General features: G+C 43.8%; 2 protein-coding genes and 1 long non-coding RNA gene across 5 annotated transcripts; 1 reads left to right on the top strand and 2 right to left on the bottom strand.

The window, feature by feature from the left end:
* gpr18 (G protein-coupled receptor 18) lies at positions 1 to 5,548 on the bottom strand. Of its 2 annotated transcripts, none has more exons than XM_071341971.1 (2): positions 5,393 to 5,548; positions 1 to 2,435 (listed from the first exon to the last, which is right to left on the bottom strand). In XM_071341971.1, the coding sequence occupies exon 2, from the start codon at positions 2,404 to 2,406 to the stop codon at positions 1,360 to 1,362; it is 1,047 nt and encodes a 348-aa protein (XP_071198072.1). In that variant the 5' UTR covers positions 2,407 to 2,435; positions 5,393 to 5,548; the 3' UTR covers positions 1 to 1,359. The 2 variants fall into 2 exon arrangements, with proteins under 2 accessions (XP_071198072.1, XP_071198071.1); XM_071341970.1 differs by having other exon boundaries at positions 1 to 2,438; positions 5,393 to 5,529.
* Positions 4,267 to 25,058, top strand: LOC139539148 (uncharacterized). Its single transcript, XR_011667876.1, has 2 exons — positions 4,267 to 4,625; positions 24,773 to 25,058. It is a non-coding gene; the product is annotated as an uncharacterized lncRNA (long non-coding RNA).
* Positions 12,219 to 24,595, bottom strand: LOC139539146 (G-protein coupled receptor 183). Of its 2 annotated transcripts, none has more exons than XM_071341968.1 (2): positions 24,459 to 24,595; positions 12,219 to 14,182 (listed from the first exon to the last, which is right to left on the bottom strand). In XM_071341968.1, exon 2 carries the CDS (start codon positions 14,147 to 14,149, stop codon positions 13,049 to 13,051), a length of 1,101 nt encoding a protein of 366 aa, XP_071198069.1. In that variant the 5' UTR covers positions 14,150 to 14,182; positions 24,459 to 24,595; the 3' UTR covers positions 12,219 to 13,048. The 2 variants fall into 2 exon arrangements, with proteins under 2 accessions (XP_071198069.1, XP_071198070.1); XM_071341969.1 differs by lacking the exon at positions 24,459 to 24,595 and adding an exon at positions 15,681 to 16,042.
* Positions 25,059 to 25,600: the final 542 nt, after the last annotated feature.

Below are 25,600 nucleotides of genomic sequence, written 5' to 3'. Positions count from 1 at the left end.
AACACACATGTATACTTTATTCAATGTTAGAACACTCTGCCAGCAGTGGAGGCTCCTCAGAGGAGGAAGGGAAGGACCATCCTCCTCAACAAATTTCATGAAAATAGAAATAAGTGAAACATTAAAAAGTTATCCTTTTTAGATAAAACTATACAAAATATATTCACGTCACCAAATAATTTATTAAAACACACTGTTTTGCAAAGGTCTACAGTAGCCTTAACAGCACTCTCTGGGGTAGCACCATGGTGTAGCGAGAGGACAGCTAGTTTCCGTCCTCCTCTGGGTACATTGACTTCAATACAAAACCTAGGAGGCTGATGGTCGTCACCCCCTTCCATAGACTTACACAGTAATTATGAACTTCTGGGGGACTGCCTCCAACCGATCAGAGCTCTTGCAGCATGAACTGACATGTTGTTCACCCAATCAAAGGATCAGAGAATGAATCTAGTACTGAAAGCATAAGCTACAGCTACCTAGCACTGCAGTGCATACAATGTGGTGAGTAGCTGACTCAAAGAGAAAGAAAGACAATAGTTTAACAATTTTGAACACATTCATTTCTTTAAAAATGAAGGAGAAGCAAGTTTGCTGACTGTACACCGCACTGCATGATTGTACTATGATTTTACTAACATGTTAGTTGTAGTAGCTATGTTGACTATGACGTTAGCTAATATGGTGACAACGATGTAGGCTGTGTGTAGCGGTTAGCGGTTATGATATGACATTTTGGCTTGGGAAGGTTTTTTCACCTGGTCACAGACAGCTGATGTGTTGTGTTGTGCTCATGCTCTTTGTATGTGGCTGCTGTGAAGTGAACTGTGTTTGCGTGTGATCAGGGGTGTAATTCCTTCCGCCGATTCTGTTGAAAAACATTTCTTAAACAGAAGCAAACAGAACGAAATGGGGAAAAACGTACTGGCATATGTCCAATAGAAACTTTTGTTTGCAACTGTTGGACTAATGATTACACCATAGATCAGCTAGATGTGGGCAAGAGTGTGCGAGACGGTATTGAATATGTCACTGTCTGCCACCTTGATAACTCAAATCTTTCTCTTGACCTGTGGTTGTAAACTTTCATTCATAGGCTAGGCTGTACCAACCTCATGATAGGAAAATGTGAATATCATGTAGGATGTAGCCTAAACCTATCGATGTTACATTGAGCTGGGTGAATGGTATATGAATGACAATCATCCAATATGCTGTAATAGAAATAAGGCCATGCTCATAAAAAAATGTATTGTCCTCCCTCATTGTAAATGTCACCGACCGCCACTGTCTGCCAGATATGCATCTGTAAAGTCCCTGGGTCACCTTATTTTGCACAGTTGAGTTTGGTTTCCACCTTCAGATCATGGCGCTGGTCAAGTTACTGAACGACCTCACACTTCCTGTGTGTGTGCGTCTGCTCTTCCTCCGTACGCTACGCAGGTAGTTCCTATACAGAATCACACTGATCACTCTATCTTGGAACTGCTTGGAGACAATGTAGTAAAGAATAATGTCCAGAACTGTACTCAGGTTCATCAGGAATGTTGTAAAGGCCCCCCACGTGCTGTAGTCCGAACCATCACCACCTTCCAGCAACAGAACCACCAAACAAATGTGGAAGGGCACGAAACACACCAGCACTTGGACGATGAGCGTGATGATGATCCTGATGGACTTCTGCTTGACCTTGGGCTTGAGCTTGGAAGTCCGTCCGTGGACGAGATTATCCACGATGACCACATAGCAACCAATCATGATACAGGTCGGCACCAGGAAGAAGAAGAACAGGCGTGTGAAGTGGACGGGGTTGTCCGTTCGCAGGTGGATGATGTCACGCATCTTGATGCAGGTGGTGAAGTTGGAGGAGCGATCCGGGTCGTGGTCTGGGAAGAGCAAGGGGACAGTGCTACCCAGGGTCATGATCCACACCCCGATGCATGCTACCAGGGCTTTGGGGATGTTCTTGAGCTCCTTGCTGTGTTTGGGCTGGATGATGGCCACGTAGCGGTCAGTGCTGATCAGGGCAAAGAGCCACAGGGCCATGCAGGGGTAGAAGACAGTCAGAGCCGCGCTGACCCGACAGAAGATGTCTCCGAACGGCCAGTAGTCCTGGCCATAGTAAACCATCCGGAAGGGGAGAAGGATGATAAAGACGAGATCCACTATGGCCACGTTGATCATGTAGACCGAGACGGAGTTCCTCCTCTTGGTGGTCAAGGCAAATACCCATAATGCGGTGACGTTGACCACTATGCCAATGGTGAAGATGACACAGTAGAAGACCAGGCCTGTGATGCGGTATTCTGTAGGGACCTGTTCCACTGAGCGGGCTGAGCTGTACTCCATGGTTATATTAGATGTGTTCAGGTCCACTACTGTAGATAAGTTCTGATCCACTCCCATGATGCATCTAACTACCTTGTGAAATGGTACTGCTGAAAAAGAGCACATGATAAGTAAATGGATGAACATTAACACATACAGATTTTGTAGTTTTATTTAACAACTAGGACCCGAACAGAAGACAGGAAAGGTTGGGATTCAGAAGGGCAGTGGGTCGGATTCAAACCCTTGGTAAACTCTGGTATGCATGTGCAATGCTCTGTGACACAAACCACTAGACCACATAAGTCACATGATCAAATAAATGTGGCAATAATCGTATAATATGTCTGCTGACTTATCGAAATACTGTCTGCAGAAAAATAACACATGAAATATCGAGCCAATTGGTTAATGTATGTAAAGAAACATAAAAATAAGAGATTAGAGCAGTCAAAATACAAGGGTAGTTTACAGGATGCATCTTGAAAGGCGGAATTCTTCATGTGTGTCTGTTATTCACAGTCTGTGCTGTTAGGTCATTTGAATGTTTCTTTAAAATAGCTGGGTCATTCCAGGAATAGAGTTCCTTTTCATGTCCCTCAGACATTGTGTGTAAATTTTGATAAAACACTCAACCAGTTGTAACGGCTGTCTCCCTCCTCATCCTCGGACGAGGAGAGGAGAGAAGGATCATCAGACCAAAACGCAGGCTCAGGGAAATAAGCCATCTTTATTATAAATTACGATGGCACACGAAACGAAACCAAAACACTTTCCAAACTACAAAATAAGAAAACGACGTTGACGCAACCTGAACATAAACTTACATAACTCAACATAAACTTACGTACAGGAAACGGACGACATCGAAACGAAACGAAACAAACAAACGCTACAGTCCCATGTGGTACGAACATACATACAGACATAGGAGACAATCACCCACAAACAAACAGTGAGAACGCCCTACCTAAATATGACTCTTAATTAGAGGAACGCCAAACACCTGCCTCTAATTAAGAGCCATACCAGGTAACCCAAAACCAACACAGAAACAGAAAACATAGAATGCCCACCCAACCTCACGTCCTGACCAACTAACACACATAACAACTAACATAAATAGGTCAGGAACGTGACACCAGTTGGATCACAGACATCTTCACTCTAACAAAACTATTCCCAAGTAAAAAAATCCAATAACAGTGTGTTTTCATAAAGATATATAAAATAAATCGAAAAAAATCCCCATTTTGGAATGTCCCACATCATGTTTTACCAACTTCTGGGAAGATTTTAACCCAGTTTTCATCATTCTTTGGTTTCTTTGGGAAAGTAACTTATAAGGATGTATTTAATATGATTAGTTATTCATTTATATTTGTCGTTTTAATATGGTAAAACCATTCCTTAATTTTTCTTCTTCAAAAGAGCATTGAATAGGCCTGGTCAAACCATAGTGTTTAAGCAGGTGAGCTGGTTGTAGTCAGGGCCAGAGTACTGCATTTGGGGCCCCGGGGCACCGTTTGAACCGGTTGAAACCAGTTGAAATCGTCAACCCTGTTACAGCCAACCCTATCACTTTTATAGTCATTTTTCTTAATTTAACTTCTTGAGATGGGAAAACATTTTGTTATGAAGTTGAACATGTGCTCTTTATGGCAAAATGTTAAAATTTGTTGAAATAAATCGTTTTGTTTTTTTTACAAAATTGCACTACCATAAAAGGCACTCTATTTATAGAATGGCCCAGCTGTGCACCTGCAGTATCAACAGTAGATGAAGAGGAAGGTGACAATTTGAGTGTACAATTGTCTTACTGTAAACATGTGTATACGTCTTACAGTAACAGATACAGAGCACAGAGACAGACATCCACGTGACATTGAGCCCTGTTCCCTTTTTACAAGCTTACGAGAGAAATCTGGGTTTTGAATCAGAGCAGAAAAGGAGAAGAGAGTACAAGAGATAAAGAAGTGAAAGTACAGTACTTGATTATCTTGACTGGAAAACCCTTGAGGACCATTTACTGTAAATGGTTTAGCAACCCTCTCTCACTTAAAGAGATTATCCAGGACTTTCGTATACTTTTTAGCCAGTAGTTCTGAAAGTAGATAGATGATGCATGTATAAACTACACATAGAAACATCCAGCCCAAAAGCGGGAGGTTTTAGAAAACACCAAGGCCTAGATTCAATCAGATCAAGCGTTAACCGGCAATAGGACCAGATTGAACACCTGCATAGCAGATGTTTTGGCATGTCGGTGGTGGAACTGCGTTGAAGCCGTCAAATTGGTGAGTAGCTGCTCTTGCGCGTTGTTACGAAGCCACACCGGCCCCACTTGCTTTAGAAGTTCCGCGCAAGAAAGTGTAGGCTATATAGAAATAATTCGACCCAAATTGAAAAATCATTCAACAAAATAACGAGGATTTCTATCATCCCAATCAAAGGTGTAGATTACATCTCACATTCCGTTGTTCAAACTGGTAAACATATGCTGCATAGGATTTCTGTTAATGTGACTCCGCTTTAGGTATAATGCATGGAGCCACTTGTGGATTTGACAGCTCTAACACAGTTCTGCTAAAACAACTACTATGCAGATGTTGGCTAAAGCGAATCTGATTTGAATAGAGCCCTAATTATTTGCCAAATTCCAGAGCATGTCTTTAACTTCCCCTTTGAGTTTGAAGATAGATCTGTAAATTGAGCTGGTGTCGAGAATGAATAGCTTAGTAGAACTGGTCTGCAGGCCCAAAAGTCTGATTATTACGACAATAATCATATTATAGCATGTTATATTATTCAACTGTAATTATACTTTTATGTATCAAGATTTCACTCAGTGTGGTTTCATCTGAGACAACAGACAAAATCGAGAAACAGATGCTTCTCCCTATAATCGTATGTGTGTTTGTTCAACCAATACGTTCTGTTTATCTTTTTAAAACATTCCCAAAAAGTACCATTTAATCTCAAAACTAAATGTAGTGCATTTCTTCAGAAGAGATTAGCTAGATCTAGATAGCGCTGGGAGCTCAGTAAAAAGGCAGCTACTTACCTCATTTATTTGCATCATGTCCTCTCTCTCTCTCAGCATTCTACCAAAGAGGCCTCACAAGCACTTCAAGACACTTGTGAAACGATGAGGCATGCAGCCATATCTCTCTCTCTCTCTCTCTCTCTTTCTGTCTCTCTCTCTCGGAGTGTTGAGCTCAACACACAAAGGGGGAAGTGAAAACAGTGCTATTTCAGAAGTACCGTTTTATTGGTTGCTACAGTGCAACAGTGTAAAACCCCCTTCACTTCCTGTGTTGTATTGTTTTCACTGTTGATATACACTTAGAAAAAAGTGTTCCAAACGTTTTTTTTTGGCAGTCCCCATAGGAGAACCCTTTGAAAAAACCTTTTTGGTTCTAGGTGGAACCATTTTTGGTTCCAGGTAGAACTATTTTGTGGAAAGGGTTTTACATGGAACTCAAAGGGTTCAACCTGGAATCAAAAAGGGTTCTTCAAAGGGTTGTCCTATTGGAACAGCTGAAGAACCGTTTTAGGCTCTAGATAGCATATTTTGTTAAAGAGTTTAGTAGTTAGTTATGGAAGAAACACTAGAAAGTGATTTGCATTTCCTAAACTTTAGTTAGCCGGTGCTGGACAAAAAGTATACTTAGATACAGAGATTATATTCCCGCACATTATTGCTGTGTGTGCGGACTCTCTTTTCTTTATCAGGGAACTCAAGAAAGATCTACAGCTTCAATCTGCAATTAGACACCCTTAAAGAAAATGATGTGCGATTAGAAGTGGGTAGTGCTTTTGGCAGGCGGAGAAGATGGCAGATTTAGGGAGAGTTATTGATTGGAAAAGTGGGGTCTGTCACAGCGCATTAGCTCTTGGGGGAGTAATCCGCAGCAGATTGCCACCAGAAGCATATGCTGCCGGAGAGAAGTAATTAAAAACAGGATGTTGAGGTAGTCGCCATATAAACAGGAAATAAGAACGGGTGGTAATACACTTAATACACGCTGATGCCGGGAGATGGTTTTTACAGAGCCACAGCTTTTTAATGGATGCAAACTGTCTGCACACCTTGAGTGAGATTCCTCAAGGTCAAGGATGGACCGTGACATGAAAACATAGCAGGGGATGTTGTTTGTGTGTGTGTGTGTGTGTGTGTGTGTGTGTGTGTGTGTGTGTGTGTGTGTGTGTGTGTGTGTGTGTGTGTGTGTGTGTGTGTGTGTGTGTGTGTGTGTGTGTGTGTGTGTGTGTGTGTGTGTGTGTGTGTGTGTGTGTGTGTGTGTGTGTGTGTGTGTGTGTGTGTGTGCGTGCGAATAAGATTTTTATGAACAAGCTTTAGTGGATTACAAAGTGGACACAGCAAATCACAAGTCTTGAGGGTCGTAAGGGCTTGTTCTCTCCATGCAGACTCATCTTTTCCATTATCATCATAAATCATCTCCGCCACGGAGGATTGAGACACAATGGAGAGAAGCACCTGTAACACTTTCCCACACTTGGTAAAGTTTCCTACACTCAAGGAAACTATGCTGCAACACGTGTCTGCTGCAACACGTGGCTGCGGCATCATGTGGCTGCTTCCCCCATTTCTATGATCTCCTCAAAGATGAAATGTGTTGCATGTTTTGTTATGATGAGTCGGTTAGTTTGTGAGCTGATTAGTGTGTGGTACTGATATTAACCATGTCAGGGTGTCATCTCAATCCAGAGTAGGGACAATATGATACCCCTCTATGCATTAAGGGTGGATTAAAATGCCTAAACATAGTGAATACAGTCATATACTGTAAACCATATCAATGAGTTAGTTGATATTAATATATATATGTTATATGCTTTGCTTCTGAAGTATAGTTGTACATAGTTGTACATCTCTTAGTTGTAAAAACATAGTTCTAAATCTCTTTTTCCCTCAGTCTGCTGTCTATGCCAGATGGTGTGGTGTGTTCTTAGTAATATGTTGTTGTGACAACAGTCTGTGTGATCAAATCAAATCAAATTTTATTAAATCAAATCAAATTTTATTAGTCACATACACATGGTTAGCAGATGTTAATGCGAGTGTAGCGAAATGCTTGTGCTTCTAGTTCCGACAATGCAGTAATAACCAACAAGTAATCTAACCTAACAATTCCACAACTACTACCTTATACACACACAAGTGTAAAGGGATAAAGAATATGTACATAAAGATATATGAATGAGTGGTGGTACAGAACGGCATAGGCAAGATGCAGTAGATGGTATAGAGTACGGTATATACATATGAGATGAGTACTGTAGGGTATGTAAACATAAAGTGGCATAGTTTAAAGTGGCTAGTGGTACATGTATTACATAAAGATGGCAAGATGCAGTAGATGATATAGAGTACAGTATATACATATGAGATGGGTAATGTAGGGTATGTAAACATTATATTAAGTGGCATTGTTTAAAGTGGCTAGTGGTACATTTTTACATAATTTCCATCAATTCCCATTTTTAAAGTGGCTGGAGTTGAGTCAGTATGTTGGCAGCGGCCGCTAAATGTTAGTGGTGGCTGTTTAACAGTCTGATGGCCTTGAGATAGAAGCTGTTTTTCAGTCTCTCGGTCCCTGCTTTGATGCACCTGTACTGACCTCGCCTTCTGGATGATAGCGGGGTGAACAGGCAGTGGCTTGGGTGGTTGTTGTCCTTGATGATCTTTATGGCCTTCCTGTGACATCGGGTGGTGTAGGTGTCCTGGAGGGCAGGTAGTTTGCCCCCGGTGATGCGTTCTGCAGACCTCACTACCCTCTGGAGAGCCTTACGGTTGTGGGCGGAGCAGTTGCCGTACCAGGCGGTGATACAGCCCGACAGGATGCTCTCGATTGTGCATCTGTAGAAGTTTGTGAGTGCTTTTGGTGACAAGCCGAATTTCTTCAGCCTCCTGAGGTTGAAGAGGCGCTGCTGCGCCTTCTTCACGACGCTGTCTGTGTGGGTGGACCAATTCAGTTTGTCCGTGATGTGTACACCGAGGAACTTAAAACTTTCCACCTTCTCCACTACTGACCCGTCGATGTGGATAGGGGGGTGCTCCCTCTGCTGTTTCCTGAGGTCCACAATCATCTCCTTTGTTTTGTTGACGTTGAGTGTGAGGTTATTTTCCTGACACCACACTCCGAGGGCCCTCACCTCCTCCCTGTAGGCCGTCTCGTCGTTGTTGGTAATCAAGCCTACCACTGTAGTGTCATCCGCAAACTTGATGATTGAGTTGGAGGCGTGCATGGCCACGCAGTCGTGGGTGAACAGGGAGTACAGGAGAGGGCTCAGAACGCACCCTTGTGGGGCCCCAGTGTTGAGGATCAGCGGGGTGGAGATGTTGTTACCTACCCTCACCACCTGGGGGCGGCCCGTCAGGAAGTCCAGGACCCAGTTGCACAGGGCGGGGTCGAGACCCAGGGTCTCGAGCTTGATGACGAGTTTGGAGGGTACTATGGTGTTAAATGCTGAGCTGTAATCGATGAACAGCATTCTCACATGGGTATTCCTCTTGTCCAGATGGGTTAGGGCAGTGTGCAGTGTGGTTGCGATTGCGTCGTCTGTGGACCTATTGGGTCGGTAAGCAAATTGGAGTGGGTCTAGGGTGTCCGGTAGGGTGGAGGTGATATGGTCCTTGACTAGTCTCTCAAAGCACTTCATGATGACGGAAGTGAGTGCTACGGGGCGGTAGTCGTTTAGCTCAGTTACCTTAGCTTTCTTGGGAACAGGAACAATGGTGGCCCTCTTGAAGCATGTGGGAACAGCAGACTGGGATAAGGATTGATTGAATATGTCCGTAAACACACCAGCCAGCTGGTCTGCGCATGCTCTGAGGACGCGGCTGGGAATGCCGTCTGGGCCTGCAGCCTTGCGAGGGTTAACACGTTTAAATGTTTTACTCACCTCGGCTGCAGTGAAGGAGAGCCCGCAGGTTTTGGTAGGGGGCCGTGTCAGTGGCACTGTATTGTCCTCAAAGCGGGCAAAAAAGTTGTTTAGCCTGTCTGGGAGCAAGACATCCTGGTCCGCGACGGGGCTGGTTTTCTTTTTGTAATCCGTGATTGACTGTAGACCCTGCCACATACCTCTTGTGTCTGAGCTGTTGAATTGCGACTCGATTTTGTCTCTGTACTGGGACTTAGCCTGTTTGATTGCCTTGCGGAGAGAATAGCTACACTGTTTGTATTCGGTCATGCTTCCGGTCACCTTGCCCTGGTTAAAAGCAGTGGTTCGCGCTTTCAGTTTCACGCCAATGCTGCCGTCAATCCACGGTTTCTGGTTTGGGAATGTTTTAATCGTTGCTGTGGGTACGACATCGTCAATGCACTTCCTAATGAACTCGCTCACCGAATCAGCATATTCGTCAATATTGTTGTTGGACGCAATGCGGAACATATTCCAATCCGCGTGATCGAAGCAGTCTTGAAGCGTGGAATCAGATTGGTCGGACCAGCGTTGAACAGACCTGAGCGCGGGAGCTTGTTGTTTTAGTTTCTGTTTGTAGGCTGGAATCAACAAAATGGAGTCGTGGTCAGCTTTTCCGAAAGGGGGGCGGGGGAGGGCCTTATATGCGTCGCGGAAATTAGTATAACAATGATCTAGGGTTTTTCCAGCCCTGGTAGCACAATCGATATGCTGATAGAATTTAGGGAGTTTTGTTTTTAGATTAGCCTTGTTAAAATCCCCAGCTACGATGAATGCAGCCTCAGGGTGTGTGGTTTCCAGTTTACAAAGAGTCAGATAAAGTTCGTTCAGGGCCATCGATGTGTCTGCTTGGGGGGGAATATATACGGCTGTGATTATGATCGAAGAGAATTCCCTTGGTAGATAATGCGGTCGACATTTGATTGTGAGGAGTTCTAGATCAGGTGAACAGAATGACTTGAGTTCCTGTGTGTTGTTATGATGATCACACCACGTCTCGTTAATCATAAGGCATACCCCCCCGCCCCTCTTCTTACCAGAAAGATGTTTGTTTCTGTCGGCGCCATGCATGAAGAAACCAGCTGGCTGCACCGACTCCGTTAGCGTCTCTTGAGTTAGCCATGTTTCCGTGAAGCAGAGCACGTTGCAATCCCTGATGTCTCTCTGGAATGCTACCCGTGCTCGGATTTCATCAACCTTATTGTCAAGAGACTGGACATTGGCGAGTGGAGCGCGATGTGCCCGTCTCCGAAGCCTGACCAGGAGACCGCCTCGTTTGCCCCTTTTACGGCGTCGCACAGGGTCGCCGGCTGGGATCAGATCCATTGTATTGGGTGGAAGGCAAAACACTGGATCCGTTTCGGGAAAGTCATATTCCTGGTAGGAACGATGATGAGTTGACGTTAATCGTATATTCAGTAGTTCCTCCCGACTGTATGTAATGAAACCTAAGATTACCTGGGGTACCGATGTAAGAAATAACACATAAAAAGACAAAATACTGCATATTTTCCAAGGAACGCGAAGCGAGGCGGCCATCTCGTGTCGGCGCCGGATGTTATGTCTTCCTGGGACCGCCATCATGTGGTTGTCTGTGTTTGTCAGCACTTCTTTTAGGTTGGAGTCGGACTCATTACTTATCTGTTCAATCACCTGCTATAGGCCTATGGAGCCCAGGACTATGGAATTATATTAGAGAATTCAATTATTCTGATTCTTAATACAAGTTCAAAATAATTCCGATTCAATTTGTGGTGCCACTAATATCACTCCATACAGCACCCTCAGAAAACAACAATATAGGTTAGTCTAGCAGGTGTAAATGTTTTGGTGGACAGACAAATGTAGGCCTATCAATAAAGGTTAGTCTAGCAGGAGTAAATGTTTTGGTGGACAGACGAATGTAGGCCTATCAATATAGGTTAGTCTAGCAGGAGTAAATGTTTTGGTGGACAGACAAATGTAGACCTATCAATATAGATTAGTCTAGCAGGTGTAAATGTTTTGGTGGACAGACGAATGTAGACCTATCAATATAGATTAGTCTAGCAGGTGTAAATGTTTTGGTGGACAGACGAATGTTGGCCTATCAATATAGGTTAGTCTAGCAGGTGTAAATGTTTTGGTGGACAGACGAATGTTGGCCTATCAATATAGGTTAGTCTAGCAGGTGTAAATGTTTTGGTGGACAGACAAATGTAGACCTATCAATATAGGTTAGTCTAGCAGGTGTAAATGTTTTGGTGGACAGACAAATGTAGACCTATCAATATAGGTTAGTCTAGCAGGTTTAAATGTTTTGGTGGACAGACGAATGTAGGCCTATAAATATAGGTTAGTCTAGCAGATGTAAATGTTTTGGTGGACAGACGAATGTAGACCTATCAATATAGATTAGTCTAGCAGGTGTAAATGTTTTGGTGGACAGACGAATGTAGGCCTATCAATGTAGATTAGTCTAGCAGGTGTAAATGTTTTGGTGGACAGACAAATGTAGGCCTATCAATACAGGTTAGTCTAGTAGGTGTAAATGTTTTGGTGGACAGAGGAATGTAGGCCTATCAATGTAGGTTAGTCTAGCAGGTGTAAATGTTTTGGTGGACAGGCGAATATAGGCCTGTGGGTTGATCATTCCAAACTAATAAAACATACCTTTCTAAGGCATGTCCCCAGGCTAATTTAGAAATGACTTTACAAACAAGCATCTGGTAAATAAAGGACACAATCGTGTTATAAAACAATCAATCTATATTTGCAATCTACTTTACAAGTTCATTTTCTACTGTATTCTATGTAACACTGCCCTCTTGTGGCTCAGCAAAGTTACTGCGTTGTGTTGGGCAAGCGTTGTGGGCCTACAGTGAAGTCAGGTCAACATTACCAATGTCGACAGATATTCATTGTATCTTTCTGAGAAATACCACATGACCTTGAACACCACGGGATCATTTATTTCTATTTCTTATTTATTTAAAATGACATGGTTTGATAGCCACATACAACAATCACATTAATCAAGAACAGAGGGAAACCTTCATTGTGAACAAACTAATTCAAACTAATTCAAACTTATTCATACTTATTCATTTGAACATCTTGGTAAAAAATGTAATTGATCCTGATTCAATTAATTGAAGGACGTGGTTACATTTAGTACATGGTGTTGAAATATTTTACATTTAACAATAATCCCAAGGTTATGTTGAAGAATAATTCATTAAGTGTATATACAAAAAGTATAATCCACATGGTTTATAATCTTCATTCCTCAGCATTGTAACGTCCCAAAGCTTTCTATTCTTTGGTCAGAGTCTCTGAAACCATTAAGTAATATTCAGCTGTCCATGCTGTTTAATAATGTTCTTATGTGTTTATGTGTTTCCGCTTTTGATCAACTTGTCACTGTATAGGCAAACACTTTGTTGGATCCAGAAACAGTCTGCTGCCTGGGCTGTCCTAGATCAGAGGCTCTATTTCCAGAGGGTGTGAGATGCCTCTTTAAACTTGTAATCAGTTATACAGTTATAGTTCTCCTCAGAGATCCTCTGGCAATTTGCTGGTTTCTTGCTCACTGCTGTAACTGATTGTTGGCTGCTGAACTGTTGGTCATTGGCTCATCATTCTCACTGGTTGTTGACTGGTCATTGGCTCACCGGTCTGTTGGCTAATCGTTGGCTCACCGGTCTGATTGATGGTTGTCGGCTCTCCAATCTGTTGGTTTGTCTTTGGCTCACCAGTCTGTTGGTTGGTCGTCGGCTCACCTTTCACCATTCTCTCACTGTTTGTGTCTGGTGCTGTTGAGGTGGATCTTATTACCATTGCTGAAGTCTCTGGACGACCCCTCGGGCAATGTCCGTGCTGCGCTAGAGAAGGACACGCTCACCTGCCTCTTCAGGATTTTCAGCAACTTCGTCTTGTAACCCTTACAGGCAAAGAAGTAGATGAATGGATCCAGACAGGAGTTGAGGTTCATCAGACACACAGTGAAGTGTAAGGAGATCTGGAAGGCTGTGAGTTCAGCACAGTCTGGTGTGTAGATCAGCTTTCGGATCATGTATTGGAGGAGGTTGATGTGATAGGGGCTGAAACAGACCACGAACACCAGGGAGACGCAGCAGATCACCCCGATGGCTTTTTGGCTGCGCCCCGACTTGTCCGTCAGCTGATTGGCCTTGGCGGCGAGGCGGAGTTTATAACACAATATGGAGTAGCTCACCAGGATGGCCACCACGGGGACTCCGTAGCCTAGGAATACGGCGCCAATCAGGATATAGGAGATGTTGGGCACCGGTTCGAAGTTGGGATACTCCATACAGGTGATGAAGCCATCAGGTTCCTCGTTAGTCATGGGCATGGCGAGGAGGGGCAGAGTTTGCATTAAGACCAGCAACCACACCCCGACACAAATGTACCGGACATTGGAGACCTTACGGAAGCGTGCGAATCGGAGCGGCAAGACAACAGCAATGAACCGGTCCACACTGAGGCAGGTCATGAAGTTGACCCCGGCGTAAGTGTTGATGTAGAAGATCAGCCCTGTGATCTTACACAGGGTCTCCCCCAGAGGCCAGTGGAAGCCCAGTGCGTAGTAGATTATCCGTAACGGTAGTGACAGTGTGAACAGGATGTCAGAAATGACCAGGTTGGCAGAGTAGAGTGTGGTGGAGTTCATCTTCCTCACGTTGGGGCGGATGATGTGGAAGGCCAGGGCGTTGCCCAGCAACCCCACGGAGAAGACGATGCAGTAGAAGAGGGGCATGAGGACTCGTGCGTACCCCCGGTGGTTGTACAGGGTAATGCAGGTGTCTGAGTCGTTAATGGTGGGGGCTGGATGGCTGGAGGTTGGAGGCTGGTTGAAGGTCCTCATCCCCTCCATCTTGGGGCCAGTGGAGAGGGAAGCTAGCTATATCTGTAAAAATAAGAAAAATGCAGCTTTGTCAATGCCAAAATGTTCATGTTTGCAGTTAGTAGTACACATCACTATTGACTGAATGGATGTAGATGTACACTGAGTGTACAAATCATTAAGAACAACTGTACTTTCCATGAAATAGACTGACAAGGTGAATCCAGTTGAAAGCTACAATCACATATTGATAAATCCACACAGGTTAAAGAAGGATTTTTAAGCTTTGAAACAATTGAGACATGGATTGTATATGTGTGCCATTCAGAGGGTGAGTGGGCAAGACAATATTTAAATGCCTTTGAACGGGGTATGGTAGTAGGTGCCAGGCGCACCGTTTTCTTTTAAGAACTGCAGCGCTGCTGGGTCTTTCACGCTCAACAATTTCCAGTTTGTATCAAGAATGGTCCACCACCCAAACGACATCCAGCCTACTTGACACAACTGTGATAAGCATTGGAGTCAACATGGACCAACATTCCAGTGGAATGCTTTCGACACCTTTTAGAGTCAATGCCCTAATAAATTGAATCTGTTCTGAGGGCAAAAGGGGGGAGAGGGTGCAACTCAAAATTAGGAAGGTGTTCATAATGTTTTGTGCACATAAAGTACATGCTAAATGACCCATTCCACTGCACACACCTGCGGTGGTCACATCACAGGAAAGTATTTGTGTTAAAAGGCACACTAGGAAGTCTGCATCCCTACAGGGCACTCATACACTAGGAAGTCTGCATCCCTACACTCTACGGGCGCTTTCACATATCCTGGACCCTGCCCAGGCTGTGGGTCCAAGATCCAGGACCAGGGTACGAGGTATTGTGACGCGGCAACATCCTTTGCTGATGTTCGCATGCAAAAAACTTTAACATACGAAGTTGCAACCAAGTGATTTTTGTTATTTTCCGTTGGTCATTAAACTTTTGTTAGCCAGCTAACGTTAGCTTGACATACTATTGACTAACTTAATTAGCTAAATTAGCTGAGAAACAACAAAATGAGTTCAAATAAGGGCAAAGGGGAGACATAAACTTTCTGTGAAACTGATACCTTATTGGAGATCTGGGATATTAGTGGAATTGACAAACACCCACAATACAGTCGTTTATGGGAATATTTGTGAGCGTAAGGGGGCAAAAGGCTATTTAACCTTTTACTGCAGGGGGCTAAATCTGTGTCACAAAGACTGTTTCTTGGTAGTTTTAAAACAGATATAGAGTTGAGATTGCATCCCAATATTACACTTTATGTTCATTCTGAAAGTATTCAGAGCCCTTGACTTTTTACACATTTTGTCACGTTACAGCCTTATTCTAACATTGATTACATTATTTATTTTCCTCTTCAATCTACACACAATACCCCATAATGACAAAGAAAAAAACTGAAATATGACATTTACATAAGTATTCAGACCCTTTACTCAGTACTTTGTTGAAGCACCTTTGGCAGCGATTACAGTCTCGAGTCTACTTGGGTATGATGCTATAAGCTTGCACACCTGTATTTGGGGAGTTTCTCCCATTCTTCTCTGCATATCCTCTCAAGCTCTGTCAGGTTCGATGGGGACTGTCGCTGCACAGCAATTTTCAGGTCTCTCCAGAGATGTTCGATTGGGTTCAAGTTCAGGCTCTGGCTTGGCCGCTCTGGCTTGGCCACTCAAGGACATTCAGAGACACTCCTGCGTTGTCTTGGTTATGTGCTTAGGGTTGTTGTCCTGTTGGAAGGTGAACCTTTGCCCCAGTCTGAGGTCCTGAGTGCTCTGGAGCAGGTTGTCATCAAGGATCTCTCTGTACTTTGCTCCGTTCATCTTTCCCTCGATCCTGACTAGTCTCCCAGTCCCTGCCACGGAAAAACATCCCCACAGCATGATGCTGCCACCCCCATGCTTCACCGTAGAGATGGTGCCAGGTGCTCCCTTCCAGTTGCATTGCTGGGAATTCTTTGTTGTTGTACTTCATCCTCCTCAAAAGACTCATTATAAATTTCACCAAAAACGATGCAGCACACAGACTGCCGTAATTAGTGTGTTCATTATGTCAATGTGAGAGTCATTGCGTTTAAGCAAACGCCTCCATCTTCCCTTCAGTCGACCAAAAGCCCTCTCTAAAGTCATGTGAGAACTTACTGATCCTCTCATTAAAGTTGATCTACACAGGTGTGATTGCTCTCTGAGTAGGGCTTCATCCCCCATGGAAGAAGAGGATATGCGGCGTCTCCTAATATTTCAAGTGGCACTTTCGCACCATGAAAGGTCTCAGTCCATCTTTGGAGTAGTCTGCCCTCCTGACCCTTGGCAAACCGTGCTGAGTTGGCCAGCACACGGGCATCATGTACTGTGCCGACCCAACCAATGTGGATGTCCGAAAACGTTCATTTGTGATCTACAACCTTGTAGGACCATCTGTTATAGAAGTCCCACTTGTCTTGTGGTGGTGCTATGATGGGTATATGTGTCATTGATTGCTCCACAGAATTGACGTAATCCTGGTTGACGGTCCAGGAATCTGTTACTATGTCTCTGAACTCAGCCTCGGTTGGTGTCTTGATATGAAGCTATAACATTTTCTCCCGGATGAGACTGGCAATTTGATTAGTGACTGTACATGCAGTTGACAAACCTAGACCAAACAATAACGAGATTGTTCGGTACTCTACATTAGTGGCAAGCCTCCACAGACAAATGGCAACAGGCTGCTCCACAGACAGTGCTTTCCTGTAATGACACTGTTGCTGGACAATATCACATAGACTGAGGAATGTTGTCTTCCTCATCCTAAAGTTCGCTCTCCACTCCGTCCGTCCGGCCTTCAAATGCAGTCATCCACCACTGTGCCTCCCTTGGAACAGCCCTTATACTCCAGTGGAGGCTGGTGGGAGGAGATATAGGAAGACGGGCTCATTGTAATGGCTGGAATGGAATCAATGGAACAGTCAAACGTGGTTTCCATATTTTACATTTACATGTTAGTCATTTAGCAGACACTCTTATCCAGAGCAACTTACAGTACTGAGTGCATCATTTTCATACCTTTTTTCTTACATATATTGGATGTGTTATTCTTTTGTAATTATTATTTTTTAAATGAAATATTAAAACATAGAATCGGTCAACATTTACATTACATCCAGTCAACTAACCATCTCCTGTCCACAGGAGCAACCAGGGTCAAGCACCCCGCCCAAGGGCATGTCGACAGATCTCCCACCAAGTCAAAACGGGGACTGGAACCAGCGAACTGTCGGCCACCGTGTTTGATACCATTCCATGTATTACATTCTGGCCATTACAATGAGCCGTCCTCCTATAGCTCCTCTCACCAGCCTCCATTGATATACTCTTGAGAATTACACTGTTTAGGCTTACTACTACAAAATTGTAAACAGGAATGGTAGACTACAATATAACAATTCTAGCCAAGATAGATATGATCTCGACTTATTTGAAAACAGAATATAATTTTTTTGAAATTAAATCACATGCCTTCCATCATGTGTCATTTTGGCTAGTGTTCATCATAGATATTAGATTGCTGGTGCCACAAATCAGACATTGTAACTGCCGTTGTGGGTAAATTTTCGTGACTGTTTTTATAGGCTATATAGAGGCAACAAGTTGGAGAGAAATAACCAGGCATCTTTTTACTCACCTTGTTGCTCACCTCGTTAGTATTTCAATCTAACCACGGTTTGTGGTCATCAGCTATTCCTTTAGCTCGAAAATCTATCGCCACTTTTGTACAACGCGACTCAGACCAGAACATACCGGACCTATTTTTCTCCATATCCCCGGATTTCAACCGCAAGCTCTGGACATTTACACCTGGTTTTCGCAGCTAGCTAGCTCCTACCCGTGTGACTATTGGCTTACGTCGATCCCGGAGCAAACATCAATTATTCCGGAGCTAGCCAACTGAAGAGTTCCATCAGCCACTCCTGGGCTACAATCACCTATCCGGACCCGTTTTACTGCCAATGCAGAGCCCCACCGGGCCTTCACGACTGGACTACCGACGTTATCTGCCCGAGGGAGTTATCCAACTGGCCCCTCCGTCGCGACGTTACCTGAACGCCCATCTGCGGCCCGCTAATCGTTAGCTGTCTTATCGGCTGCTATCTGAATAAGTCTATCGGACAATTTTTCTTGGGTCACTATAATTAGATCTATTTTGCCAATTGGATTGATCCCCTCTACCACACGGAACCCCACTAATCTACCGACGGAAACGCACGAGGTGGCTAAAAACAGACCTCCATCCTATGCTAGCTTGCTACCGATGGCCCGGCTAGCTGTCTGACTCGCCGTGACCCCAAACCAACCTCTACTCACTGGACCCTTATGATCACTTGACTAAGCATGCCTCTCCTCAATGTCAATATGCCTTGTCCATTGCTGTTCTGGTTAGTGTTTATTGGCTTATTTCACTGTGAGCCACTAGCCCTGCTCACTATACCTTATCCAACCTTTCAGTTCCACCACCCACACATGCGATGGCATCACCTGGTTTCAATTATGTTTCTAGAGATAATATCTCTCTCATCATCACTCAATACCTAGGTTTACCTCCACTGTATTCACATCCTACCATACCTTTGTCTGTACATTATACCTTGAAACTTTTTTATCGCCCCCAAAAACGTAATTTTACTCTCTGTTCTAAACGACCAATTTTCATAGCTTTTAGCCTTACCCTTATCCTACTCCTCCTCTGTTCCTCTGGTGATGTAGAGGTGAATCCAGGCCCTGCAGTGCCTAGCTCCATTCCTATTCCCCAGGCGCTCTCTTTTGATGACTTCTGTAACTGTAATAGCCTTGGTTTCATGCATGTTAACATTAGAAGCTTCCTCCCTAAGTTTGTTTTATTCACTGCTTTAGCACACTCTGCCAACCTGGATGTTCTAGCCGTGTCTGAATCCTGGCTTAGGAAGACCACCAAAATTTCTGAAATTTTCAACCCTAACTACCTTTTCAGACAAGATAGAACGGCCAAAGGGGGCAGTGTTTCAATCTACTGCAAAGATAACCTGCAGAGTTCTGTCCTACTATCCAGGTCTGTACCCAAACAATTTGAACTTCTACTTTTAAAAATCCACCTCTCTAAAAACAAGTCTCTCACCTTTGCCACCTGCTATAGACCACCCTCTGCCCCCAGCTGTGCCCTGGACACCATATGTGAATTGATTGCACCCCATCTATCTTCAGAACTCGTGCTGCTAGGCGACCTAAACTGGAACATGCTTAACACCCCAGCCATCCTACAATCTAAGCTTGATGCCCTCAATCTCACACAAATTATCATACCAGGTACCACCCCAAAGCCGTAAACACAGGCACCCTCATAGATATCATCTTAACCAACTTGCCCTCTAAATACACCTCTGCTGTTTTCAACCAAGATCTCAGCGATCGCTGCCTCATTGCCTGCATCCGTAACGGGTCCGCGGTCAAACGACCTCCAATCATCACTGTCAAACGCTCCCTGAAACACTTCAGCGAGCAGGCCTTTCTAATCGACCTGGCCGGGGTATCCTGGAAGGATATTGATCTCATCCCGTCAGTAGAGGATGCCTGTTTTTTTTTTTTAAATGACTTCCTCACAATCTTAAATAAGCATGCCCCATTCAAGAAATTTAGAACCAGGAACAGATATAGCCCTTGGTTCTCTCCAGACCTGACTGCCCTTAACCAACACAAAAACATCCTATGGCGTTCTGCATTAGCACCGAACAGCCCCCATGATATGCAACTTTTCAGGGAAGCTAGAAACCAATATACACAGGCAGTTAGAAAAGCCAAGGCTAGCTTTTTCAAGCTGAAATTTGCTTCCTGCAACACAAACTCAAAAAAGTTGGCCATGCTTTCCACCTGGCTACCCCTACCCTGGTCAAATGCACCCACAGCTACTCGCCCAAGCCTTCCCCATTTCTCCTTCTCCCAAATCCAGTCAGCTGATGTTCTGAAAGAGCTGCAAAATCTGGACCCCTACAAATCAGCCGGGCTAGATAATCTTGACCCTTTCTTTCTAAAATTATCTGCTGAAATTGTTGCCACCCCTATTACTAGCCTGTTCAACCTCTCTTTCGTGTCGTCTGAGATTCCCAAAGATTGGAAAGCAGCTGCGGTCATCCCCCTCTTCAGAGGGGGGGGACACTCTTGACCCAAACTGCTACAGACCCATATCTATCCTACCCTGCCTTTCTAAGGTCTTCGAAAGCCAAGTCAACAAACAGATAGGCCTCCCGGGTGGCGCAGTGGTCTAGGGCACTGCATCGCAGTGCTATGCTGCGCCACCAGAGTCTGGGTTCGCGCCCAGGCTCTGTCGCAGCCGGCCGCGACCGGGAGGTCCGTGGGGCGACGCACAATTGGCTTAGCGTCGTCCGGGTTAGGGAGGGTTTGGCCGGTAGGGATATCCTTGTCTCATCGCGCTCCAGCGACTCCTGTGGCGGGCCGGGCGCAGTGCGCGCTAACTGAGGGGGGCGGGTGCACGGTGTTTCCTCCGACACATTGGTGCGGCTGGCTTCCGGGTTGGAGGCGCGCTGTGTTAAGAAGCAGTGCGGCTGGTTGGGTTGTGCTTCGGAGGACGCATGACTTTCGACCTTCGTCTCTCCCGAGCCCGTACGGGAGTTGTAGCGATGAGACAAGATAGTAATTACTAGCGATTGGATACCACGAAAAATTGGGGAGAAAAGGGGATAAAAAAAAAAAAAAAATAATAATAAATAAAAAAAAAAAAAAAACAGATTACCGACCATTTCGAATCCCACCATACCTTCTCTGCTATGCAATCTGGTTTCAGAGCTGGTCATGGGTGCACCTCAGCCACGCTCTAGGTCCTAAATGACATCTTAACCGCCATCGATAAGAAACAATACTGTGCAGCCATATTCATTGACCTGGCCAAGGCTTTTGACTCTGTCAATCCCCACATCCTCATCGGCAGACTCGACAGCCTTGGTTTCTCAAATGATTGCCTCGCCTGGTTCACCAACTACTTCTCTGATAGAGTTCAGTGTGTCAAATCGGAGGGTCTGTTGTCCGGGCCTCTGGCAGTCTCTATGGGGGTGCCACAGGGTTCAATTCTTGGACCGACTCTCTTCTCTGTATACATCAATGATGTCGCTCGTGCTGCTGGTGAGTCTCTGATCCACCTCTACGCAGGCGACACCATTCTGTATACTTCTGGCCCTTCTCTTTGTGTTAACAACCCTCCAGGCGAGCTTCAATGCCATACAACTCTCCTTCCGTGGCCTCCGATTGCTCTTAACTACAAGTAAAACTAAATGCATGCTCTTCAACCGATCGCTGCCTGCACCTGCCCGCCTGTCCAACATCACTACTCTGGACGGCTCTGACTTAGAATATGTGGACAACTACAAATACCTAGGTGTCTGGTTAGACTGTAAACTCTCCTTCCAGACTCACATCAAACATCTCCAATCCAAAGTTAAATCTAGAATTGGCTTCCTATTCCACAACACAGCATTCTTCACTCATGCTGCCAAACATACCCTTGTAAAACTGACCATCCTACCAATCCTCGACTTCGGTGATGTCATTTACAAAATAGCCTCCAATACCCTACTCAATAAATTGGATGCATTCTATCACAGTGCCATCCATTTTGTCACCAAAGCCCCATATACTACCCACCACTGCGACCTGTACGCTCTCGTTGGCTGGCCCTCGCTTCATACTCGTTGCCAAACCCACTTGCTCCAGGTCATCTACAAGACCCTGCTAGGTAAAGTCCCCCCTTATCTCAGCTCGAGGTTCACCATAGCAGCACGCGCTCCAGCAGGTATATCTCTTTGGTCACCCCCAAAACCAATTCTTCCTTTGGCTGCCTCTCCTTCCAGTTCTCTGCTGCCAATGACTGGAACGAACTACAAAAATCTCTGAAACTGGAAACACTTATCTCCCTCACTAGCTTTAAGCACCAGCTGTCAGAGCAGCTCATAGATTACTGCACCTGTACATAGCCCATCTATAATTTAGCCCAAACAACTACCTCTTGCACTACTGTATTTATTTATTTATTTATTTATTTTGCTCCTGTGCACCCCATTATTTCTATCTCTACTTTGCACATTCTTCCACTGCAAATCAACCATTCCAGTGTTTTACTTGCTATATTGTATTTACCTTGCCACCATGGCCTTTTTTTGCCTTCACCTCCCTCACCTCACTTGCTCACATTGTATATAGACTTATTATTCTACTGTATTATTGACTGTATGTTTGTTTTACTCCATGTGTAACTGTGTGTTGTTGTATGTGTCGAACTGCTTTGCTTTATCTTGGCCAGGTCGCAGTTGCAAATGAGAACTTGTTCTCAACTTGCCTACCTGGTTAAATAAAGGTGAAATAAAATTAAAATAAAATAAAGTTGCATGTTTTTGGATGAGTATGCTGAGAAACATATTCAAACTCAACTCTTGATTCATCTTTAAAAACCGTTGGCCTCAGAGTTGTGTGAGCCTCCTGTCTTGGTTTAGGCAGATATGGGGGGAATTCCAACCTGAGTTAAGCATGCGTAAATGTAACGTAATTCCCTTTGTGTGCACCTTTCTCTCTACACATATTCTGACCTTGAACTTAAACATGAGAATAGCATGCTATTCGTTTTGGGTGGACATCAAAGAAATTAATGTGTGGTGGAGGCGTGTCTACAGATTCTGACCTTGACTTAATTTCCTCATAATTCCACCACCTTTACACACGATTCAATTATGAATAGTTGAGCAACCTGTCGGATCCAAGTGGAAAAACATATTTATATTTTCTGATTGGTGTTATTTCTTTCTCCATGCACTGTAATTTACAAATTGATCATCTCTATTAATAAGAGCTAGGCGTATGAGTGAGCCGTTTGGATAAGGGGGCTGTAGATATAAATTACTAATGTTTTATACTTATTTTACTGTATGATCGCTGGTGTGATGGAGTGAGAGGGTGGGTGTGTGATAGTCGGTATATTCCTGCTCGTTGGCGACATCTGCTGGTCAGGAAGGGTAAGAGCCTAGTTACACACACCTGAATATAATTAGGGGTGAGGTTGGGTGGTAGCTGTTTATCCTGGCTTTGGCCAGATCTGTTTTTGGTCTGGAGCAGCAAAAGCTGACATGCAGAGTCCTCCAGCACGGAGAGGGATATCGAACCCAACGGGACAGGAACCTACCAGACGTTACTCGGCCGTAGACCTGACCCCAGTAAAGACAGACCTTGGCAAGATCTGTTTTTTGGTCTGGAGCAGCAAGCCTTTACTGAGCCTCCACTGTTACACTGGAGACAATTGTGAAACCAGTCTCATGGCAGCAAACTGAAGCATATCAACACATCACCTTTTCCACAGTGAAGTTTTTAATAAACTATGTTTCCTCACTCGTTAACACAAGGTCAAATCCAAGGGCTCAGGGCTGTATTTCATTGTGATCTGTAGTTACAACCTTCACACAAGTTTTTTTTTCTCTCTAATATATATATATATATATATTTAAATATTTGCAGAAGTGCTATAGCCTTTTGTCTGGAGTAAGAACATGGTAAAAACAGTGTGGCCACTAGAGGTCCTATAATTTGCTGTTCTATATGTAATTCTATGGTGGCAACAGCATTAGAGTGAGGTGTTACAGAAGGTGCTATCTAGAATCTTAAAGGTTTTTTGGCTGTCCGCATAGGAGAACCTTTTGAAGAAGCATTTTTGGTTCCAGGTCGAATCTTTTTTGTTACAGGTAGAACCATTTTGGGTTCCATGTAGAACCCTTTCCACAGAGGGTTCTACATGGAAGCCAAAATAGTTCTACCTGGAACCAAAAAGGGTTCTCCTATGGGTCATTTAAGAATGAGTCATTTAAGCATTAAGGGCCCCAACCTCTCCACTAGATATTTGAGCCACAACATTTAATTATATAGCTTCAGTATCAGTGAGCCACCTGGTTACATTTTTATTTATATATTACTAAGTCCTAAATCGGCCTGGTATAACAGCCAGGTCTCAAGGGTGTGCCCTTGGGTATGAGCTGCCTACGTTGTTTTGATGATGTGAACCTAATCATGAATAATCAATTGTACATTGAACCTGAGAACAAAATATTGTTAGCCATAGTTTACAGTTCTCAATACCGCAACTTTTGTTTTGGAACAATTGTTGGGTTTATAATTTCGCTTCCCAATACTTTCCCAATTCTACCTAAAATGTCAAGTCAAACGAATGCTTTACTTGAAACAATGAATACACAATCAACAATTGAAGAAACCGAAACACAAATGTGCACCTACCAAAACCAGCGGTATTATGGCATACTTCCAAAGTGTCAGAGTAAAAGCGGGATAGTTCGTCCTTGGCGCGAGACAATTGTCCTCTCAGAGTTCAGCAGAGACCGTGTTCCCCCAGGGTTTTAGGACAGAGTGACACAGAGTGACAAATAGGGAACTATGTTTGAGGCGCGGGCAGGCTCTCGTAACCATGGTGACATTATAATATTCTGTGTTGCTTTTATGTTCTTGAGTTTGTGGATCTCTCTCTCTCTCTCTGACCGCATTCTCTCCCTCCACCCCCCATGTCTCTTTTTCTCTCTCCCTTTCTTGGTTAGTGAAACTGTCACTTGTTGATGCCCACAAGAAAATCTTTGGAGGGAGTTGAAAGTCCGTGTTGCCCAGCAACAGCCCCAAAACATCACTGCTCTAGAGGAGATCTGCATGGAGGAATGGGCCAAAATACCAGCAACAGTGTGTGAAAACCTTGTGAAGACTTACAGAAAACGTTTGATCTCTGTCATTGCCAACAAAGGGTATATAACAAAGTATTGAGATAAACTTTTGTTATTGACCAAATACTTATTTTCCACCATAATTTGCAAATAAATTCATAAAAAATCCTACAATGTGATTTTCTGGATTTTTTCTCTCTCATTTTGTCTGTCATAGTTGAAGTGTACCTATGATGAAAATTACAGGCCTCTCTCATCTTTTTAAGTGGGAGAACTTGCACAATTGGTGGCTGACTAAATACTTTTTTGCCCCACTGTATCTACACGGTCATTTTTTAACATTTTTTGTCTGTTAAGACTATTTTGAATATTGTACAGAATATAGACAGGGAACTTAATCTCAGATTTAGTTGAGTAATTTACTACTTGTGTTAACCATCTCTTTTAGAATAACAAACAGATTGCCCATATGTTAATAATTATGACTTAATAGTGAATGTCAATTTAGCTACATATGATAGATAACTGATCAATAAGTGTTCAATGTTGCTATACGCTCGCCCTCAAACTCATTAGGTGTTTCTTTTGTTCATACACTGCCGTCAAATTATTCACACCTCTTGCCTTTTTCCACATTCTGTTGCTTTACAAAGTGGAATTAAAATGGATTTAATTGAAAACAAATATTGTCAGCGATCTACACAAAATACT

Source organism: Salvelinus alpinus, chromosome 14 (genome assembly GCF_045679555.1).
Source record: "Salvelinus alpinus chromosome 14, SLU_Salpinus.1, whole genome shotgun sequence".
Classification (NCBI taxonomy): Eukaryota; Metazoa; Chordata; class Actinopteri; order Salmoniformes; family Salmonidae; genus Salvelinus; species Salvelinus alpinus.
The sequence above is the reverse complement of the archived record's forward strand: the minus strand, read 5'-3'. Positions and strand labels throughout refer to the sequence as shown.

Coding starts and splice junctions, on each gene's coding strand:
- LOC139539146 (XM_071341968.1), bottom strand. CDS start 14,149: ATGGAGGGGATGAGGACCTTCAACCAGCCTCCAACCTCCAGCCATCCA.
- gpr18 (XM_071341971.1), bottom strand. CDS start 2,406: ATGGGAGTGGATCAGAACTTATCTACAGTAGTGGACCTGAACACATCT.